This window comes from Thalassophryne amazonica, chromosome 9 (assembly GCF_902500255.1).
Source record: "Thalassophryne amazonica chromosome 9, fThaAma1.1, whole genome shotgun sequence".
Classification (NCBI taxonomy): Eukaryota; Metazoa; Chordata; class Actinopteri; order Batrachoidiformes; family Batrachoididae; genus Thalassophryne; species Thalassophryne amazonica.
The window spans coordinates 7861484-7882794 of NC_047111.1; the positions used below are offsets into that span (position 1 = coordinate 7861484).

General features: G+C 41.4%; 1 protein-coding gene across 1 annotated transcript in view; it reads left to right on the forward strand.

The window, feature by feature from the left end:
- Window positions 1–21311, forward strand: part of p2rx1 (purinergic receptor P2X, ligand-gated ion channel, 1) — a 119075-nt gene that overhangs the window by 68985 nt on the left and 28779 nt on the right. The window contains exon 4 of the mRNA XM_034177544.1: window positions 5133–5202. Coding sequence (XP_034033435.1) covers window positions 5133–5202 — 70 coding nt within the window. The remainder of the gene's footprint in view (window positions 1–5132; window positions 5203–21311) is intronic.

Below are 21311 nucleotides of genomic sequence, written 5' to 3' on the forward strand. Positions count from 1 at the left end.
TACAAAAAACCCCAACCCAATGTCCTTCAAGAGGAGTGACTGCTGGCACGCTCTCCAGTGTTCATGGGGAGAGAAGTCCGGTGCTCCTGGACTCACTACCATCAAACAGACACCCCCCAGGTGGACACGACAAACTGACTCTCTGTTGAAGCACAGAAGATGTGAGGTACGTTAGCAGTTATAGCAATTTCTTTCACAAAACACATGCTATCAGCAACACATCAAGGTCTGTACTTTTTATCTTTATGCACATGAGCAGCTTCTCACAATAAGTGGAGGATCACTTATCCTGCACGCCACAGCAGTGAGAAGCAAGCCACACCATTCTCATCACAATTTCACGTATATTATGTAGCAAAACATCAAGTTACTATCTACAATTAGTCCAACAGTTAATTACCTTTACTGTGTGCTGACAGCATGTGTCCTCACCCTTCCTTGCTTCACAGGCTTAATGTGTCAAACCCAGGTGCGGTCCTCAGCGTCTCACAAACGAACATCACAAGGTCGAGTTCCCGGCAGTTCTGCTTGATTCACACATGCCTTAAAAGCAGAACACCATCCAATTATCCGCTACAGCTGAAAGTCTTTAGGGCTGCACGTGAGCACCAGTCCCAGGTGCCTCACATGATACTGACGAGGGTGAGGATTCTTCAGCCAGCACCTTTTTTCCACAGACAAATCAGCTTCCATGCCACCTGAGGAGCAAAGAAAAGAAAACAACACCAAAACCTCCAGCCACACCCCCCAACACACAACAGTACCCCCCCCATCAACGGGAAGCCCCCCGGCGACCGACCAGACCAGGACCGAGAACAGCACCTCTCTCCGGGGTCCATACCAGGAAGCAGACAGCACCACGCTCCCGAGGTCCACCACAGACAACAGGACAGGCACCGCAGCTGGAAGGCCGGCTGGAGTCAACAAAAGCCCCAAAACAAACCCCAACAATCCAACACACAAAAAAAACACAAAACCCACCCAACAACCTCCCCAGGGGACCGTCCCATCAAACCCCGGGAAGAAAAAAAAATCATCCCAAACACCAAAACCCAACATAGTCCCACAAACACAATATAAACAGAAATACACGAAAGAAAAATAACAAACAACCCTCCCAGAATGACCTGCAAAGACCAACCCCCCCCAGAAGGCCTTCATCGCCTGTTCCAGGAGGAACAGCCAGAACCAAGATCCCACACAGGTCCCCAGGTGTACATAGAGTAAAACGGCGCCCCCCAGGGGACCGTACCATCAACCCCAGGAGGCGCCCCCCCCCCACAACCCCGGAACCCCAGACCCAGGCACCCTCGGCCAGTTAGCCCCAAGCCAATTCCCCCCCAGAGGACCGTCCCATCAACCCTGGAGGCGGAACCCGGAAGGAAACAAAACAAAAGCAAAAATCAACCCCCGGAGGACTACCAAAAACAACCCCGGGGGATGGTAAAACGACTCTAAACCCCGTTACCCTCCCCGGCACCCCGAAAGACCCTAGGTCCCACCCAGAGCCCTTTGGCGGCTCAATAGCAGTGAACCGCTCGCAATACTAAGCCGGAGAAGGGAACAGGAAAAAACTAGCCCGGCTCCAACCCCAAGGCGCAGCGGAGAACCGGAAAAACGTCCGGTGCCTCAACTCGACCATACTCCAGCCCCTCGGGAGGGGTGGAACCACCGAAATGGCAAACGGCAACAGATCGGGCCACCCCTCCAACTGAGGTAAGTCCCCGCAGCACCATACCCTGGCAACACCAATGACAAACGGTACAAAGGCACGCCGAGGCTGGAGTGGAACCGGGCCCAACCAAAACAAAAAAAACGCCTCTAACACCCCCCCCCCCCCTAAGTGCAGAGGTCTTCTGAGAATACTCAGTGACCAACCTGCACCACCCCACCACCCACAAGACAAACGGTCTTGGGGCAAGTGAGGCCGGGGTTAGGAATGTAGAGAAATAAAAAACAACAAAAGAAAATGACCCAACAAGCCCAAACAGAAAATACCAAAAAACACATAAAAAAGCAATAAGGACAAGAGTCCAGGCGGACATCCAACCGCCGAACAGCCACTCCTCCCCCACCAGACAAACCTACAAATCACCAACCAAAAATAGAAAAAAAAGAGAGAAGAAGAAAAAAAAAACAATTACCCGTGCTGGGTTTTTTTTTTTTTTTTTCTTTTTTGTATATATGTGTATTATATTGCCGGTCCCAGAACACTTGGAGTCACGTCACCATTATTCTTTTTGACGTCTAATAGTCGGGGCAATACAGAAATCTCTGCTCGACCGAGCTGCATGGGCTCGTCGACAGGAGGAGCCAGAGGTCCCGTCGGGGGAGCCTCAGTGGGGCGAAGAAGAGGCGGCCCAGACCTGTGTCGGGGAAAGCCCCGAGATGAAAAACCCCGCTCTGATGGGCGTCCTCTCTCGCGTCCACGCTCCCTCATCCGATCATCCTGACGAATTACCAACGATATTAGCTCATCTAAATCGTTTGGTTCGTCACGGACCGCCAGCTCGTCCTTTAATGACTCATTTAACCCGTCCACAAACACGCCCCGCAAAGCTGCGGCATTCCAACCTGACCGGGCAGAAAAAATCCGAAAGTCCACGGAATACTCCGCCGCACTCCGCCTCCCCTGCCTAAGATTCAGCAACCGTTGAGCAACGGCATTCGTTCTCACCGGATGATCAAAAACCAGTCGGAACTCCCGGGAGAAACCCTCAAAGGACCCTAACAATGGCGAGTCGTTACTCCACAACGCTGTGACCCAAGCTAAGGCGTCACCTCGGAGCAAATTTGTCACATATGAAACACGGCTCCCATCAGAAGAAAAGGAAGCCGGTCGCTGAGCAAAAACCAGAGAACATTGCATCAAAAACGAAGCACAAGCCTCGACATCTCCCGCATAAGGCTCCGGATGACAGATAATTGGTTCGAACACCGAATCTCTGGGTGACGGGGTTATCTGCCCTGGTATCGCTGATGCCACAGCTGACGCAGCAGGAAGCGGAACGACTTGCGCTGCAAGCTCCGTAACACGGGCGTCTGTTTGTTTAATTGATTGCGAGATGCTGTAATTGCTCCCATATTTTCTCCAAGTGTTCTTGGACTTTCTCGGCAAAAGGAACCGCCTCTGCCGCTGGGTCCATTATGGAATGGCCGGGAACTACTGTTCTACTGTTATGTGTCGACGCAGATTGAGGAGCGAACCTGCGTCAGACAGGACCCAGCACTAAAAATAACCAGAAAGCGGTTCCTTCAACAAAAAACAATTTATTTTTCACCTGTGCCTAAATAAATTATACAAAAAACCCCAACCCAATGTCCTTCAAGAGGAGTGACTGCTGGCACGCTCTCCAGTGTTCATGGGGAGAGAAGTCCGGTACTCCTGGACTCACTACCATCAAACAGACACCCCCCAGGTGGACACGACAAACTGACTCTCTGTTGAAGCACAGAAGATGTGAGGTACGTTAGCAGTTATAGCAATTTCTTTCACAAAACACATGCTATCAGCAACACATCAAGGTCTGTACTTTTTATCTTTATGCACATGAGCAGCTTCTCACAATAAGTCAATCAATCAACTTTTTTTTTATATAGCGCCAAATCACAACAAACAGTTGCCCCAAGGCGATAAGTGGAGGATCACTTATCCTGCACGCCACAGCAGTGAGAAGCAAGCCACACCATTCTCATCACAATTTCACGTATACTATGTAGCAAAACATCAAGTTACTATCTACAATTAGTCCAACAGTTAATTACCTTTACTGTGTGCTGACAGCATGTGTCCTCACCCTTCCTTGCTTCACAGGCTTAATGTGTCAAACCCAGGTGCGGTCCTCAGCGTCTCACAAACGAACATCACAAGGTCGAGTTCCCGGCAGTTCTGCTTGATTCACACATGCCTTAAAAGCAGAACGCCATCCAATTATCCGCTACAGCTGAAAGTCTTTAGGGCTGCACGTGAGCACCAGTCCCAGGTGCCTCACATGATATTGACGAGGGTGAGGATTCTTCAGCCAGCACCTTTTTTCCACAGACAAATCAGCTTCCATGCCACCTGAGGAGCAAAGAAAAGAAAACAACACCAAAACCTCCAGCCACACCCCCCAACACACAACACTTTCCTAGCAATATCGGCGTTCCTTTTGGTAAGATGCTCCTTGATGTAGACATCAGCGAACATCCCACGGGACTGCGGACACTTACCCACCTGTTGTTTGGTGGAGTTAGTGTCCAGCTCGCCATGCTCACCCCCGTTGTCAAAGGCCACCGCCCTAGCGTATGACTGGGGTTTAATTTGGATTCCGGTGATAATAATGTCATTCATCCTTGCATAGTGCTACAGGTCAGCAACTCTGTCCTCCAAGAAATCAATCCTCTTGTCCTTCTCAACACTTTGGAGGCAGAGAGCTTTCAGTTCCTCAGACCAACTCCAGAATGCCTGTCTGCTGCAGACTGACAGCAGAGATGTCCTCCGACAGAAAGTCAAGAGACTTTCAAATGTTGTCCAGCTCCTCAGCCAATGGTATCTTCTTTGATCCCACACTCTACTGGCTCGCTTGCTGGTATCAGTTGCAAGATCATCTGATTAGCAGCCAGTCAGCTGTTAGCTTTGCGGCCAATAGATAATTAGCAACTAATTATCTCAGTCCTTATTTGCTTTACAGTTTTAAATCCAGAAAGCTCGACTCAAGAGTCCAAGCACTTGATCCATTGTCGGTAGTTCAAAACAATTACCAAAAAAAAAAAAAAAAATACAGAAAAAAGATCAAAATCAAGAACACCTGCAACAAACTTTTTAACAGGAACCAGGAACCATTCCAAATCAATACAACACCAATTAAACTGAAAACATCCAAAACTAGAACCTCTTGAAACATGTTGAACTTCCCCTTTAAGTTGTCACCCGTCTGTTCATTTCCATAAATAGTAACAAAACAGAAAATGGGTTTCATTCCAGAGCTGTTTCCATAACTGGACAGCTGTAAAATATCTTAAATAGAATTGCTTGTGATTAAATGATGTGTGCCGTTTAAAAAAAAAGAAAAATCCAGTTGAAAGTGAGTGAAAACATTCTGCTCTTCTGTTCACATCACTGACTCTAACCCTCTTTTTTTTTCCAACAGCTTTCGGACAAACATCTCTGCAAGTCACACAAAGACTGTAAACAAGGGAAATACAACCGCACGGGAAACGGTAAAGCCTAAAACTGTGTGACCCTGCAAGTTGTCACTCAGTCATCTTGTGTCCCAACTCACTGCAATTTTTTTTTAAATGTTGGTTTGTTTAGCAGAGACAAAACGGTGCTCGTGACATTCTCCCATCCGTCTCGAGGTCACAACACTGTGACAGGACTCAGATGTACTGAGGGATTAAGTTCAGGTTATGGAGGAGTGTGTTTGCCAAACGGGTTGTAGCTTTTTGGGAAGTGTTGCTACAGCACGAGCCTGCAGAGTGGATGTTAAAACACACCAGATCCAACTCAACTGTCAGTGCTCAGATAAACATTTACACATTTTCTAAACGTGTCCAACGTTGAGGGATAATGAGATTAGAATCAAAGTCAGTCTGAGCAGCCAAACATATAGAAAGGGTTTCAGTTTTTTAGTGCATAAATAAATAATTAAAAAATTTGAATACCAATTCTTTCCTCTGTTCTAAACATTGGTTTGGTATGGTGGTATTATAAAAATCACACCATTTCATCAAACTCTGTGGAAGACGTGTGGCGCCAAACACATGGTTTAGATGTGAAAACTCATTGAAAGATCTACCAGCCTGAACATTTTTGACAAAAGTGTTTTTATGACCAAAGTGTGTCATCTTCAATCAACATTTTCCATCAGACTCAGAAAGACAAGCTAAATGATTAACAGAGATGCTAAATGATTAACAAAGATGTAGAATGAGATGGAGATGGCAGCAACTTTATACTGTTATACTGTATTCTACATTTTTAGGATGTTTACCAAACATTTCCCTCATGTTTAGTTGTTCTCATCTTGTTTGCTTTGCCTAAACTGAGATAATTCAGATAAAAGTGAAAGAGGGACATAGTATGTGTGTGTCCTGTTTCAGCTCACTCATTAGAGTGGTGAGACGTTTGGTCATCCATGGGGAGCTCAGAGTAGAGTTGCTGTTCCTTTGTGCTGAAAGGAGCCAGCTGAGGTGGTTCGGGCATCTGGTAAGGATGCCTCCTGGGCGCATCCCTAGGGAGATGTTCCAGGCATGTCCATCTGAGAGGACACCCCGGGGAAGACCCAGGACTAGGTGGAGAGATCATATCGCCACACTGGCCTGGGAACGCCTCAGGATCCCACAGTCAGAGGTAGTCAATGTGCCCAGGGAAAGTGAAGTTTGGGGTCCCCTGCTGGAGTTGTTGCCCCCGCGACCCAAACCCGGAAAAGTGGTTGAAGATGAGTGAATGAGTGAGTGTAGCATCTTATTCATATGTAATCACTTGTTCTTTGTCAACATTAGATAAGGTTGATTTGTTAAATAGGGGAATCAATACAGTGCCAGACTGCTTGTTGTTAATGAGCAGCTCCTAAAGGCTCTGCGCTCGTTAACAACTATCAAGGGTGGTTTCAGTCCACATGGTTGACACCTGCATGCTGAATCATGTCCAGGAAAATGCACCACATGTCTCTCATGCTGCAGTCAACATTCCTACATAGTGCGAGTACTACAGCTCATTTGGGTGTCCTCAAATGAATCATTTCTTTCAGGTGGTCTCCTGTAATTTAGAAGCAAATTACACTGTATTTAATGAGGTTTTTCTAATAATTTTAATCAGATGTATTGACATTGAACAGGCAGGACATTGTTGAAGAAAACAAAGTTTTGTGTGTTTGTTCTGGAATGTAACTTGATGATTGATATTTAGATGTATATATTTAATTACCCGTATCTTGTGGCATACAAGTCCTCAGATCTCAAGCCCAATGCGTAACCACCACCTTTGTTTGATATATTATCAGATCTTTAATTTGGCATTTTTGTGCATTGTTAGTGTATTTTTTAATATTGGCATTTATTCTTTTATGATTCGAGTTTATTTTTCTTAGTGAGCAGATAACAGATAACCCATAAGTTGGAGAGCAAATGGCGTCTCACTAATTTAGAAGATCTTCACTTAGCCTGGAAAAAGAGTCTGTTGCTCTATAAAAAAGCCCTCTGTAAAGCTAGGACATCTTACTACTCATCACTAATTGAAGAAAATAAGAACAACCCCAGGTTTCTTTTCAGCACTGTAGCCAGGCTGACAAAGAGTCAGAGCTCTATTGAGCCGAGTATTCCTTTAACTTTAACTAGTAATGACTTCATGACTTTCTTTGCAAATAAAATTTTAACTATTAGAGAAAAAATTACTCATAACCATCCGAAAGACATATCATTATTTTTGGCTGCTTTCAGTAATACTGGTATTTGGTTAGACTCTTTCTCTCCGATTGTTCTGTCTGAGTTATTTTCATTAGTTACTTCCTCCAAACCACCAACATGTCTATTAGACCCCATTCCTACCAGCCTGCTCAAGGAAGCCCTACCATTAATTAATGCTTCGATCTTAAATATGATCAGTCTATCTTTATTAGTTGGCTATGTACCACAGGCTTTTAAGGTGGCAGTAATTAAACCATTACTAAAATAGCCATCACTTGACCCAGCTATCTTAGCTAATTATAGAACAATCTCCAACCTTCCTTTTCTCTCAAAAATTCTTGAAAGGGTAGTTGTAAAACAGCTAACTGATCTGTGCTGCTTTTGATACTGTTGACCATAAAATTTTATTACAGAGATTAGAGCATGCCATACTTATTAAAGGCACTGCGCTGCGGTGGTTTGAATCATATTTATCTAATAGATTACAATTTGTTCATGTAAATGGGGAGTCTTCTTCACAGACTAAGGTTAATTATGGAGTTCCACAAGGTTCTGTGCTAGGACCAATTTTATTCACTTTATACATGCTTCCCTTAGGCAATATTATTAGAAAACATTGCTTAAATTTTCATTGTTACGCAGATGATACCCAGCTTTATCTATCCATGAAGCCAGAGGACACACACCAATTAGTTAAACTGCAGGAATGTCTTTCAGACATAAAGACATGGATGACCTCTAATTTCCTACTTCTAAATTCAGATAAAACTGAAGTTTTGTACTTGGCCCCACAAATCTTAGAAACATGGTGTCTAACCAGATCCTTACTCTGGATGGCATTACCCTGACCTCTAGTAATACTGTGAGAAATCTTGGAGTCATTTTTGATCAGGATATGTCCAATGCGCATATTAAGCAAATATGTAGGACTGCTTTTTTGCATTTGCGCAATATCTCTAAAATTAGAAAGGTCTTGTCTCAGAGTGATGCTGAAAAACTAATTCATGCATTTATTTCCTCTAGCATGGACTATTGTAATTCATTATTATCAGGTTGTCTTAAAAGTTCCCCGAAAAGCCTTCAGTTAATTCAAAATGCTGCAGCTAGAGTACTGACGGGGACTAGAAGGAGAGAGCATATCTCACCCATATTGGCCTCTCTTCATTGGCTTCCTGTTAATTCCAGAATAGAATTTAAAATTCTTCTTCTTACTTATAAGGTTTTGAATAATCAGGTCCCATCTTATCTTAGGGACCTCATAGTACCATGTCACCCCAATAGAGCGCTTCGCTCTCAGACTGCAGGCTTACTTGTAGTTCCTAGGGTTTTTAAGAGTAGAATGGGAGGCAGAGCCTTCAGCTTTCAGGCTCCTCTCCTGTGGAACCAGCTCCCAATTCGGATTAGGGAGACAGACACCTTCTCTACTTTTAAGATTAGGCTTAAAACTTTCCTTTTTGCTAAAGCTTATAGTTAGGGCTGGATCAGGTCACCCTGAACCATCCCTTAGTTATGCTGCTATAGACTTAGACTGCTGGGGGGTTCCCATGATGCACTGACTGTTTCTTTCTCTTTTTGCTCTGTATGCACCACTCTGCATTTAATCATCAGTGATTGATCTCTGCTGTCTTCCACAGCATGTCTTTTTCCTGGTTCTCTCCCTCAGCCCCAACCAGTCCCAGCAGAAGACTGCCCCTCCCTGAGCCTGGTTCTGCTGGAGGTTTCTTCCTGTTAAAAGGGAGTTTTTCCTTCCCACTGTCGCCAAGTGCTTGCTCACAGGGGGTCGTTTTGACCGTTGGGGTTTTTCTGTAATTACTGTATGGCTTTTGCCTTACAATATAAAGCGCCTTGGGGCAACTGGCGCTATATAAATAAAATTGATTTGATTTTGATTTAGTGCTTTGATCCCTGGGAAAGTCCTATAAACCTATTCATTATTATTTATCTTATTAATATGTATTATATTGCAGACACAAACGAACAAAGCTCTTTAGCATCTCACCGTGTCATTTAGGTTCTTCAGACTTTTTTTCAGCAAATGCTTCTGGGGAGCATTAGCATGGCTAAAACCCTTCAGCTTCTGGGGGGCGAAGCTCCCCAGAGCCCCTAACTACAGCCCTCTTAAACCCCTGCCACTTTAAAATTTTTTAAAACATTTTTTACATGAACATTTTTTAAAATGTTGATGTAAATTCCATATTCAAACTTTTCAGCTAGCTGACAGTAGGGCTGTACAAATGTCAAACACTTCCAGGCATGGTTGGAGTGAGAGCAGAGGCCGGGGTTTCACTGGGCTCTCCTGAAGTCTGATTGGACACAGATGATTGACATGTCACAGCACCACACGTCTGGTTAAAAGAGCTGCATTTTCAAATCAGTGAGTCACACTGACTGCTAGGTTCCTCCTGTCCAGTAGTTGGCGCTGTGTACATCAAATAATTCTAATCCACCTTAGTAGAAAAAGAAAAATGTTTGCTTCAGATTTGAACTGAACAATTTGAACTATGGACTTCTAATCACACCAAATGTATATTGGTAAGTAAACTACCGTATTTTATGTCAGAAATGAGGTCCAGGTTGTTAAAAGCAGCATTTCTCCTTTAATTCAGGTTGGCTTATTGTTGTTGGCTTATTAGTGCAGCAGATAACTGAAACAAACCTTCAAATGGTGATACAAGCATCAAATTCTGCACAGATACAGCTGGAGCAAAATTAATGGAGCAACTTTAACATTTGACCCCTGTACAAACTGAAACTGACCTTTGTCACCATTCTTGCTGCTTTTACGTCATAACACCATAACATTCAGTCACAGATTGTCCAAACTATACCTTTTTTGGAATCTTTATGATCAGGCAAATAATGTGGTGTCATTTTCTATATGATTGGAGCATCTTTTAATTTAGACCAGGGGTGGGCAACTTGTTCCAGAAAGGGCCAAGAGGGTGCAGGTTTTCTTTGCAGCCACTGACTCCAGCAGAAAAACTCCAGCACCAAAAAAAAGAGAGAGCGAGTAGAGCTACTTAGGGATAGTAGGTTGAAAAGCTCTCCCTACCCACCTAAGCAGCTCAAGAATATGGACAGCATGTATATAAGTGACATTTACATGACAATATATATGACAATATTGAGATACAAAAATTTGGCCATATTGTACAGCTCTACTGTCAACTAGCTGAAAACTTTGAATATTCATTTACATCTACATTAATAAAATGCTTGAAGTGGCAGGGGGTTAAGAGGACTGTAATTGGGGGGTCAGCTGAAAAGCAAAAAAAGAAAAATGCTTAAAAAGGTGGAGAGTATGGGGGGCAGAGCCCCCCAGAAGCTAAAAGGTTTTAGTCATGCTCCCAAGAACCATTTTACTGAAAAAAGTCTGAAGTACCTAAAGGACATGGTTAGATGGTGAGGAGCTTTACCAAGTATGTGAGATGCAAATAAAGAAAAATGCTTAAAAAGGCGGGGAGACTGAAGGTGAAAGGTTTTTGCCATACTAATGCTCCCCTGAAGCATTTACTCAAAATAAAGTCTGAAGAACCTAAATGACCTGGTGAGATGCTGACAAGCATCACTCGTTCATGTCCACGACATATACATATTATCTCTATCGATATGATATTATATGATATGACTGTGATTTGACACAAAGTGCAGCAACAGTGAAAATTAAACATTCTTAAACAAAACAGTAATAATAGTAACTCATTTTGCACTCATCATAAGGTTTGGATATAGTGTCTTCCAAGATTACGATACAGTACACTTGGTATTTCACACATTTTAATTTTTTTTTTTAGATACAACAAATAAAAAAAACAAAAATTTTGAAAATTATTTTACTTAAACTCAAACTGAAAGCAAATCTCTAAAACCTGATATAAATTAATTAAAAATATAAAAGCCAAGATGATGGGTTACATAAATAATGCTATGCTTTGGTATAGTACCTGTAAATAATAATCAGTTTTATTGCATTTTCTTCAGTCAAGTCAGGGGATGGAAACATGAACATTTCCAAGTCACTGAATATGTCTTGGACTTTATTTACATCAATTATGAAGAAATACTAAAGTTTCTTTCACCAAAACTTGGCAACTTGGCTTTCACCAAACCTTTCAGCATTGATGGTGCCATCACAGATGTGTAAGTTGTCCATGACATGGGCACTAACACCCCCCCATACCATCACAGATGCTGGATTTTGAACTTTGCGCTGGTAACAATCTAGATTGTCTTTTCGTTTTGTCCAGAGGACACGACGTCCATGATTTCCAAAAACAATTTGAAATGTGGACTCATCAGACCACAGCACACGTTTCCACTTTGCATCTGTCCATTTCAAATGAGCTTGAGCCCAGAGAAGGTGGCAGCGTTTCTGGATGTTGTTGATGTTTGGCTTTCACTTTGCATGGTAGAGTTTTAACTTGCACTTGTACAAACTGTGTGAACAGACAGTAGTTTTCTGAAGTGTTCCTGAGTCCACATGGTAAAATCCTTTACACAGTGATGTCAGTTTTTAATGCAGTGCCGCCTGAGGGATCAAAGGTCACGGGCATTCAGTGTTTGTTTTTCGGCCTTGCCGCTTACATGTAGAAAGTTCTCCTGATTCTCTGATTATATTATGGACTGTAGATGATGGAATCCCTAAATTCCTTGCAATTGAACATTGAGAAACATTGTTCTTAAACTGTAGGACTGTTTTTTTCATGCAGTTGTTCACAAAGTGGTGATCCTCACCTCATCTTTGCTTGTGAATGGCTGAGCCTTTTGGGGCTGCTCCTTTTATACCCAATCATGACACTCACAATTAGCGTCCTCAGTTCCCAAATGTTTATCGAGTGTTGTTAGAAGGAAAGGTGATGTAACACAGTGGTAAACATACCACTGTCCCAGATTTTTTGAAATGTGTTATAGGCATCCATTTCAAAATGAGCAAATATTTGCACAAAAACAATAAAATTTATCAGTTTGAAGATTAATTATCTTGTCTTTGTGGTGTATTCAGTTGAATATAGGTTGAAGAGGATTTTCAAATCATTGTATTCTGTTTTTATTTACATTTTACACAATGTCCCAACTTCATTGAAATTGGGATTGTACATTTGCATCAGTTTGAGTTTAAGGAAGATAATTTCATTTAAAAATTTGTATTTGAAATGGCATAAACAAATTAAAATGTGTGAAATACTAAGTGTTCCAATACTTTTGAGGGCAATTGAGAAACATTGAGGAGCAGCATCTTAAATCTCACATATAGTGCAGCAGATAAGAGAATATTTAGAGTGGAATCCTGCAAATGGTGATACAAACATCAAATTTGGCACAAATACACCTTAGACATTAGTCTTTTGAAGGAACTGATTGGCCACTTGAATTTTCAAGGCAGCCAGGTAGGGGTCAATTGAAGAATTACACAGGGGTCAAAATTAAAAGATGCTCCAATCATATAGAAAAGTACACCACATTATTTACTTCAGCTTTCAGGCTCCTCTCCTGTGGAACCAGCTCCCAATTCAGATCAGGGAGACAGACACCCTCTCTACTTTTAAGATTAGGCTTAAAACTTTCCTTTTTGCTAAAGCTTATAGTTAGGGCTGGATCAGGTGACCCTGAACCATCCCTTAGTTATGCTGCTATAGACGTAGATTGCTGGGGGGTTCCCATGATGCACTGTTTCTTTCTCTTTTTGCTCTGTATGCACCACTCTGCATTTAATCATTAGTGATCGATCTCTGCTCCCCTCCACAGCATGTCTTTTTCCTGGTTCTCTCCCTCAGCCCCAACCAGTCCCAGCAGAAGACTGCCCCTCCCTGAGCCTGGTTCTGCTGGAGGTTTCTTCCTGTTAAAAGGGAGTTTTTCCTTCCCACTGTAGCCAAGTGCTTGCTCACAGGGGGTCGTTTTGACCGTTGGGGTTTTACATAATTATTGTATGGCCTTGCCTTACAATATAAAGCGCCTTGGGGCAACTGTTTGTTGTGATTTGGCGCTATATAAAAAAAATTGATTGATTGATTGATTATTTGCCTGATCCTAATGATTCCAAAAAGGTATAGTTGGACTATCTATGACTGAATGTTATGGAGTTATGGGGTAAAAACAGCAAGAATGGTGACAAAGGTCAGTTTCACTTTGTACAGGGGTCAAAAGTTAAAGTTGCTCCAATTTTGGTAAAAAAAAAAGAAAAACAAAAAAAAGGGTTAGGGATGCAAATTATTGGTTGAGTTAATCAGTTTTTAAAAAGTAAAAGTTTGCATCATGTGTCATGCTTAGATCATGTTACAGAGTAACATATGTCACATGTCATAGAATCCAATGGACATTGACCTTATTTGACCTTTACTTTGGAGACCAAGCATTCAACACTGTCTAAACTATTCCATGTATTAATCCTATTAGCTCAACCAATAATTTGCATCACTTTTTACCAAAATTGGAGCCACTTTAACTTTTGACCCCAGTACAAACTAAAAATAACCTTTGTCACCATTCTTGCCTTTTTTACCCCATAACTCCATAACATTCAGTCACAGATAGTCCAAACTATACCTTTTTGGAATCTGTATGAACAGACAAGTAATGTGGTGTAGTTTTCAATTTGATTGAAGCATTTAATTAGCATTTAATTTTGACCCCTGCGTAATTCTTCATTTGACCCCTACTTAGCTGTCTATTGAAAATTAACGTGGCCAGTCGTTTTTCCAAAAGTGTCATGTCTAAGGTGTATTTGTGCTGAATTTGATGCTTGTATCACCATTTGAAGGATTGTTTTATACTCAACAAAAATATAAACGCAACACTTTTGGTTTTGCTCCCATTTTGTATGAGATGAACTCAAAGATCTAAAACTTTTTCCACATACACAATATCACCATTTCCCTCAAATATTGTTCACAAACCAGTCTAAATCTGTGATAGTGAGCACTTCTCCTTTGCTGAGATAATTCATCCCACCTCACAGGTGTGCCATATCAAGATGCTGATTAGACACCATGATTAGTGCACAGGTGTGCCTTAGACTGCCCACAATAAAAGGCCACTCTGAAAGGTGTAGTTTTGTTTTATTGGGGGGGATACCAGTCAGTATCTGGTGTGACCACCATTTGCCTCATGCAGTGCAACACATCTCCTTCGCATAGAGTTGATCAGGTTGTCAATTGTGGCCTGTGGAATGTTGGTCCACCCCTCTTCAATGGCTGTGCGAAGTTGCAACGACGAACTGGAGTCAGGTCGAGACCCCGATGAGGACGACGAGCATACAGATGAGCTTCCCTGAGACGGTTTCTGACAGTTTGTGCAGAAATTCTTTGGTTATGCAAACCGATTGTTCCAGCAGCTGTTCAAGTGGCTGGTCTCAGACGATCTTGGAGGTGAACATGCTGGATGTGGAGGTCCTGGGCTGGTGTGGTTACACGTGGTCTGCGGTTGTGAGGCTGGTTGGATGTACTGCCAAATTCTCTGAAACGCCTTTGGAGACGGCTTATGGTAGAGAAATGAACATTCAATACACAAGCAACAGCTCTGGTTGACATTCCTGCTGTCAGCATGCTAATTGCACGCTCCCTCAAATCTTGCGACATCTGTGGCATTGTGCTGTGTGATAAAACTGCACCTTTCAGAGTGGCCTTTTATTGTGGGCAGTCTAAGGCACACCTGTGCACTAATCATGGTGTCTAATCAGCATCTTGATATGGCACACCTGTGAGGTGGGATGGATTATCTCAGCAAAGGGGAAGTGCTCACTATCACAGATTTAGACTGGTTTGTGAACAATATTTGATGGAAATGGTGATATTGTGTATGTGGAAAAAGGTTTAGATCTTTGAGTTCATCTCATACAAAATGGGAGCAAAACCAAAAGTGTTGCGTTTATGTAGTTATCTGCTGCACTAATAAGCCAACAGAGCATGAACCAGCTGCTGTGAGCTTAATTAATCTAAAATCACAGGATAAACACGTGTGTGTGTGTGTGTGTGTGTGTGTGTGTGTATATATATATATATATATATATATATATATATATATATATATATATATATATATATATATATAATTTTAAAGGAGAAATACCGCTTTGAACAACCTGGACCTCATTTCAAACATAAAATACGGTTGTTTACTCACCAATATAAGTTTGGTGTCATTAGGAGTCCCTGGTTCAGATGACGTGTTCAGTTCAAATATGGCTCCAAGATTTTTCTTCTTCTACTGAGGTGGATTAAAAATTTTGTGGTACATAATGCCAACTACTGTACAGGAGAGACCTAGCAGTCAATATGTCACCGATTTCAAAATGGCTCTTTTCAACCAGATCTGCGTTGCCGTGACATGTCAATCATCTGGGGTGTCCAATCAGATTTCCAGTGACACCCAGCTCCACCCATGCCAGGAAATGTTCAACATTTGACATTTCCTGTTTCACTGTAGACTCAAAATTTGGCACTTCCTGTTTGGGACACAGTGTACCATGAGCAAAACAAACACACACACAAAAAACAAACAAAAAACAAACAAACAAACAAAAAAGACATATACTCCAGAAAATACGGTACTGTTGGAAGAGGAATACTTGAACATTTCACCAACTGTTGAAGATACAACATGCACACGCGCGCGCGCACACACACACGCGCGCATGCACACACATATCAATAAAAACTGTATGGTGCCTAACACATTTGTTTAGGGAGAGAGATAGATGGATGGATGGACAGATAGATAGAGTTTGTAAATACACTGGTCAAAGTTGTGCAGTTGTGAAAATTAAGATATAAACACACTTTGACAGTAAACATCCTCACAAGGACAAATGAATAAGTGTGTGTGTGTGTGTGTGTGTGTCCGTCATGCATCTTGCTGGTCATTGAAGCATGTTCAGTCCAACCCTGCCGTTAGCAAGTACACATGCACGCACACACACACGCACACACACACGCACACACTCATTCACCCCAGAGCATTGAGTCAACATAAATCATAAGTACACAGATACAACCCCTGGCAAAAATTATGGAATCACCGGCCTCAGAGGATGTTCATTCAGTTGTTTAATTTTGTAGAAAAAAAGCAGATCACAGACATGACACAAAACTAAAGTAATTTCAAATGACAACTTTCTGGCTTTAAGAAACACTATAAGAAATCAATCAATCAATCAATCAATTTTTTTTTATATAGCGCCAAATCACAACAAACAGTTGCCCCAAGGCGCTTTATATTGTATGGCAAGGCCATACAATAATGATGTAAAACCCCAACGGTCAAAACGACCCCCTGTGAGCAAGCACTTGGCTACAGTGGGAAGGAAAAACTCCCTTTTAACAGGAAGAAACCTCCAGCAGAACCAGGCTCAGGGAGGGGCAGTCTTCTGCTGGGACTGGTTGGGGCTGAGGGAGAGAACCAGGAAAAAGACATGCTGTGGAGGGGAGCAGAGAAAGATCACTAATGATTAAATGCAGAGTGGTGCATACAGAGCAAAAAGAGAAAGAAACAGTGCATCATGGGAACCCCCCAGCAGTCTACGTCTATAGCAGCATAACTAAGGGATGGTTCAGGGTCACCTGATCCAGCCCTAACTATAAGCTTTAGCAAAAAGGAAAGTTTTAAGCCTAATCTTAAAAGTAGAGAGGGTGTCTGTCTCCCTGATCTGAATTGGGAGCTGGTTCCACAGGAGAGGAGCCTGAAAGCTGAAGGCTCTGCCTCCCATTCTACTCTTACAAACCCTAGGAACTACAAGTAAGCCTGCAGTCTGAGAGCGAAGCGCTCTATTGGGGTGATATGGTACTACGAGGTCCCTAAGATAAGATGGGACCTGATTATTCAAAACCTTATAAGTAAGAAGAAGAATTTTAAATTCTATTCTAGAATTAACAGGAAGCCAATGAAGAGAGGCCAATATGGGTGAGATATGCTCTCTCCTTCTAGTCCCCGTCAGCACTCTAGCTGCAGCATTTTGAATTAACTGAAGGCTTTTTAGGGAACTTTTAGGACAACCTGATAATAATGAATTACAATAGTCCAGCCTAGAGGAAATAAATGCATGAATTAGTTTTTCAGCATCACTCTGAGACAAGACCTTTCTGATTTTAGAGATATTGCGTAAATGCAAAAAAGCAGTCCTACATATTTGTTTAATATGCGCTTTGAATGACATATCCTGATCAAAAATGACTCCAAGATTTCTCACAGTATTACTAGAGGTCAGGGTAATGCCATCCAGAGTAAGGATCTGGTTAGACACCATGTTTCTAAGATTTGTGGGGCCAAGTACAATAACTTCAGTTTTATCTGAGTTTAAAAGCAGGAAATTAGAGGTCATCCATGTCTTTATGTCTGTAAGACAATCCTGCAGTTTAGCTAATTGGTGTGTGTCGTCTGGCTTCATGGATAGATAAAGCTGGGTATCATCTGCGTAACAATGAAAATTTAAGCAATACCGTCTAATAATACTGCCTAAGGGAAGCATATATAAAGTGAATAAAATTGGTCCTAGCACAGAACCTTGTGGAACTCCATAATTAACTTTAGTCTGTGAAGAAGATTCCCCATTTACATGAACAAATTGTAATCTATTAGACAAATATGATTCAAACCACCGCAGCGCAGTGCCTTTAATACCTATGGCATGCTCTAATCTCTGTAATAAAATTTTATGGTCAACAGTATCAAAAGCAGCACTGAGGTCTAACAGAACAAGCACAGAGATGAGTCCACTGTCCGAGGCCATAAGAAGATCATTTGTAACCTTCACTAATGCTGTTTCTGTACTATGATGAATTCTAAAACCTGACTGAAACTCTTCAAATAGACCATTCCTCTGCAGATGATCAGTTAGCTGTTTTACAACTACCCTTTCAAGAATTTTTGAGAGAAAAGGAAGGTTGGAGATTGGCCTATAATTAGCTAAGATAGCTGGGTCAAGTGATGGCTTTTTAAGTAATGGTTTAATTACTGCCACCTTAAAAGCCTGTGGTACATAGCCAACTAACAAAGATAGATTGATCATATTTAAGATCGAAGCATTAAATAATGGTAGGGCTTCCTTGAGCAGCCTGGTAGGAATGGGGTCTAATAAACATGTTGATGGTTTGGATGAAGTAACTAATGAAAATAACTCAGACAGAACAATCAGAGAGAAAGAGTCTAACCAAATACCGGCATCACTGAAAGCAGCCAAAGATAACGATACGTCTTTGGGATGGTTATGAGTAATTTTTTCTCTAATAGTTAAAATTTTGTTAGCAAAGAAAGTCATGAACTCATTACTAGTTAAAGTTAATGGAATACTCAGCTCAATAGAGCTCTGACTCTTTGTCAGCCTGGCTACAGTGCTGAAAAGAAACCTGGGGTTGTTCTTATTTTCTTCAATTAGTGATGAGAAGAAAGATGTCCTAGCTTTACGGAGGGCTTTTTTATAGAGCAACAGACTCTTTTTCCAGGCTAAGTGAAGATCTTCTAAATTAGTGAGACGCCATTTCCTCTCCAACTTACGGGTTATCTGCTTTAAGCTACGAGTTTGAGAGTTATACCATGGAGTCAGACACTTCTGATTTAAAGCTCTCTTTTTCAGAGGAGCTACAGCATCCAAAGCTGTCTTCAATGAGGATGTAAAACTATTGACGAGATACTCTATCTCCCTTACAGAGTTTAGGTAGCTATTCTGCACTGTGTTGGTATATGGCATTAGAGAACATAAAGAAGGAATCATATCCTTAAACCTAGTTACAGCGCTTTCTGAAAGACTTCTAGTGTAATGAAACTTATTCCCTACTGCTGGGTAGTCCATCAGAGTAAATGTAAATGTTATTAAAAAATGATCAGACAGAAGGGAGTTTTCAGGGAATACTGTTAAGTCTTCTATTTCCATACCATAAGTCAGAACAAGATCTAAGATATGATTAAAGTGGTGGGTGGACTCATTTACTTTTTGAGCAAAGCCAATAGAGTCTAATAATAGATTAAATGCAGTGTTGAGGCTGTCATTCTCAGCATCTGTGTGGATGTTAAAATCGCCCACTATAATTATCTTATCTGAGCTAAGCACTAAGTCAGACAAAAGGTCTGAAAATTCACAGAGAAACTCACAGTAACGACCAGGTGGACGATAGATAATAACAAATAAAACTGGTTTTTGGGACTTCCAATTTGGATGGACAAGACTAAGAGACAAGCTTTCAAATGAATTAAAGCTCTGTCTGGGTTTTTGATTAATTAATAAGCTGGAATGGAAGATTGCTGCTAATCCACCGCCCCGGCCCGTGCTACGAGCATTCTGACAGTTAGTGTGACTCGGGGGTGTTGACTCATTTAAACTAACATATTCATCCTGCTGTAACCAGGTTTCTGTTAGGCAGAATAAATCAATATGTTGATTGTGGCAGTCAGTAACGGTTACTTTTTTAGACCAAGCAGAGGAAAAAAATATGGAATCACTCAATTCTGAGGAATAAATTATGGAATCACCCTGTAAATTTTTATCCCCAAAACTAACACCCGCATCAAATCAGATCTGCTCGTTGACATTGACCCTATGCCATGACATTGACCCTATGCCATGACATTGACCCTATGTGTCTTTTTGCAAGGAATGTTTTCAACAGTTTTTGCTCTATGGCAAGATGCATTATCATCTTGAAAAATGATTTCATCATCCCCAAACATCCTTTCAATTGTCCAAAATATCAACATAAACTTGTGCATTTATTGATGATGTAATGACAGCCATCTCCCCAGTGCCTTTACCTGACATGTAGCCCCATATCATCAATGACTGTGGAAATTTACATGTTCTCTTCAGGCAGTCATCTTTATAAATCTCATTGGAAAGGCACCAAACAAAAGTTCCAGCATCATCACCATGCCCAATGCAGATTCAAGATTCATCACTGAATATGACTTTCATCCAGTCATCCACAGTCCACGATTGCTTTTCCTTAGCCCATTGTAACCTTGTTTTTTTCTGTTTAGGTGTTAATGACGGCTTTCGTTTAGCTTTTCTGTATGTAAATCCCATTTCCTTTAGGCGGTTTCTTACAGTTCGGTCACAGACGTTGACTCCAGTTTCCTCCCATTCATTCCTCAATTGTTTTGTTGTGCATTTTTTGATTTTTGAGACATATTGCTTTACGTTTTCTGTCTTTGATGTCTTCCTTGGTCTACCAGTATGTTTGCCTTTAACAGCCTTCCCATGTTGTTTGCATTTGGTCCAGAGTTTATACACAACTGACTGTGAACAACCAACATCTTTTGCAACATTGCGTGATGATTTACCCTCTTTTAAGAGTTTGATAATCCTCTCCTTTGTTTCAATTGACATGTCTCGGGTTGGAGCTATGATTCATGTCAGTCCATTTGGTGCCACAGCTCTCCAAGGTGTGATCACTCCTTTTTAGATGCAGACTAATGAGCAGATCTGATTTGATGCAGGTGTTAGTTTTGGGGATGAAAATTTACAGGGTGATTCCATAATTTATTCCTCAGAATTGAGTGAGTCCATATTTTTTTCCTCTGTTTGGTCTAAAAAAGTAACCGTTACTGACTGCCACAATTATTTTTCCTGATTTCTTATAGTGTTTCTTAAAGCCAGAAAGTTGCCATTTGAAATGACTTTAGTTTTGTGTCATGTCTGTGATCTGCTTTTTTTTCTACAAAATTAAACAACTGAATGAACATCCTCTGAGGCCGGTGAGTCCATAATTTTTGCCAGGGGTTGTACATTAAAAACAATTGTGGTTTGTGAGAAAAGTCCAAACACACAATATGTCAACTCCAAGTTCAACAGCAGGACTGAAATTTACGGACAGTCTGTGTGAAGGTCAAGTCTACAGTCCCATTCATGTTACTGTGAAGCCTCAATTTTAAAAAGAATTGAAAACATATTCACTAATAAATGCAAAAAAAACAAAACAAAAAAAACCCAACATTTTTAT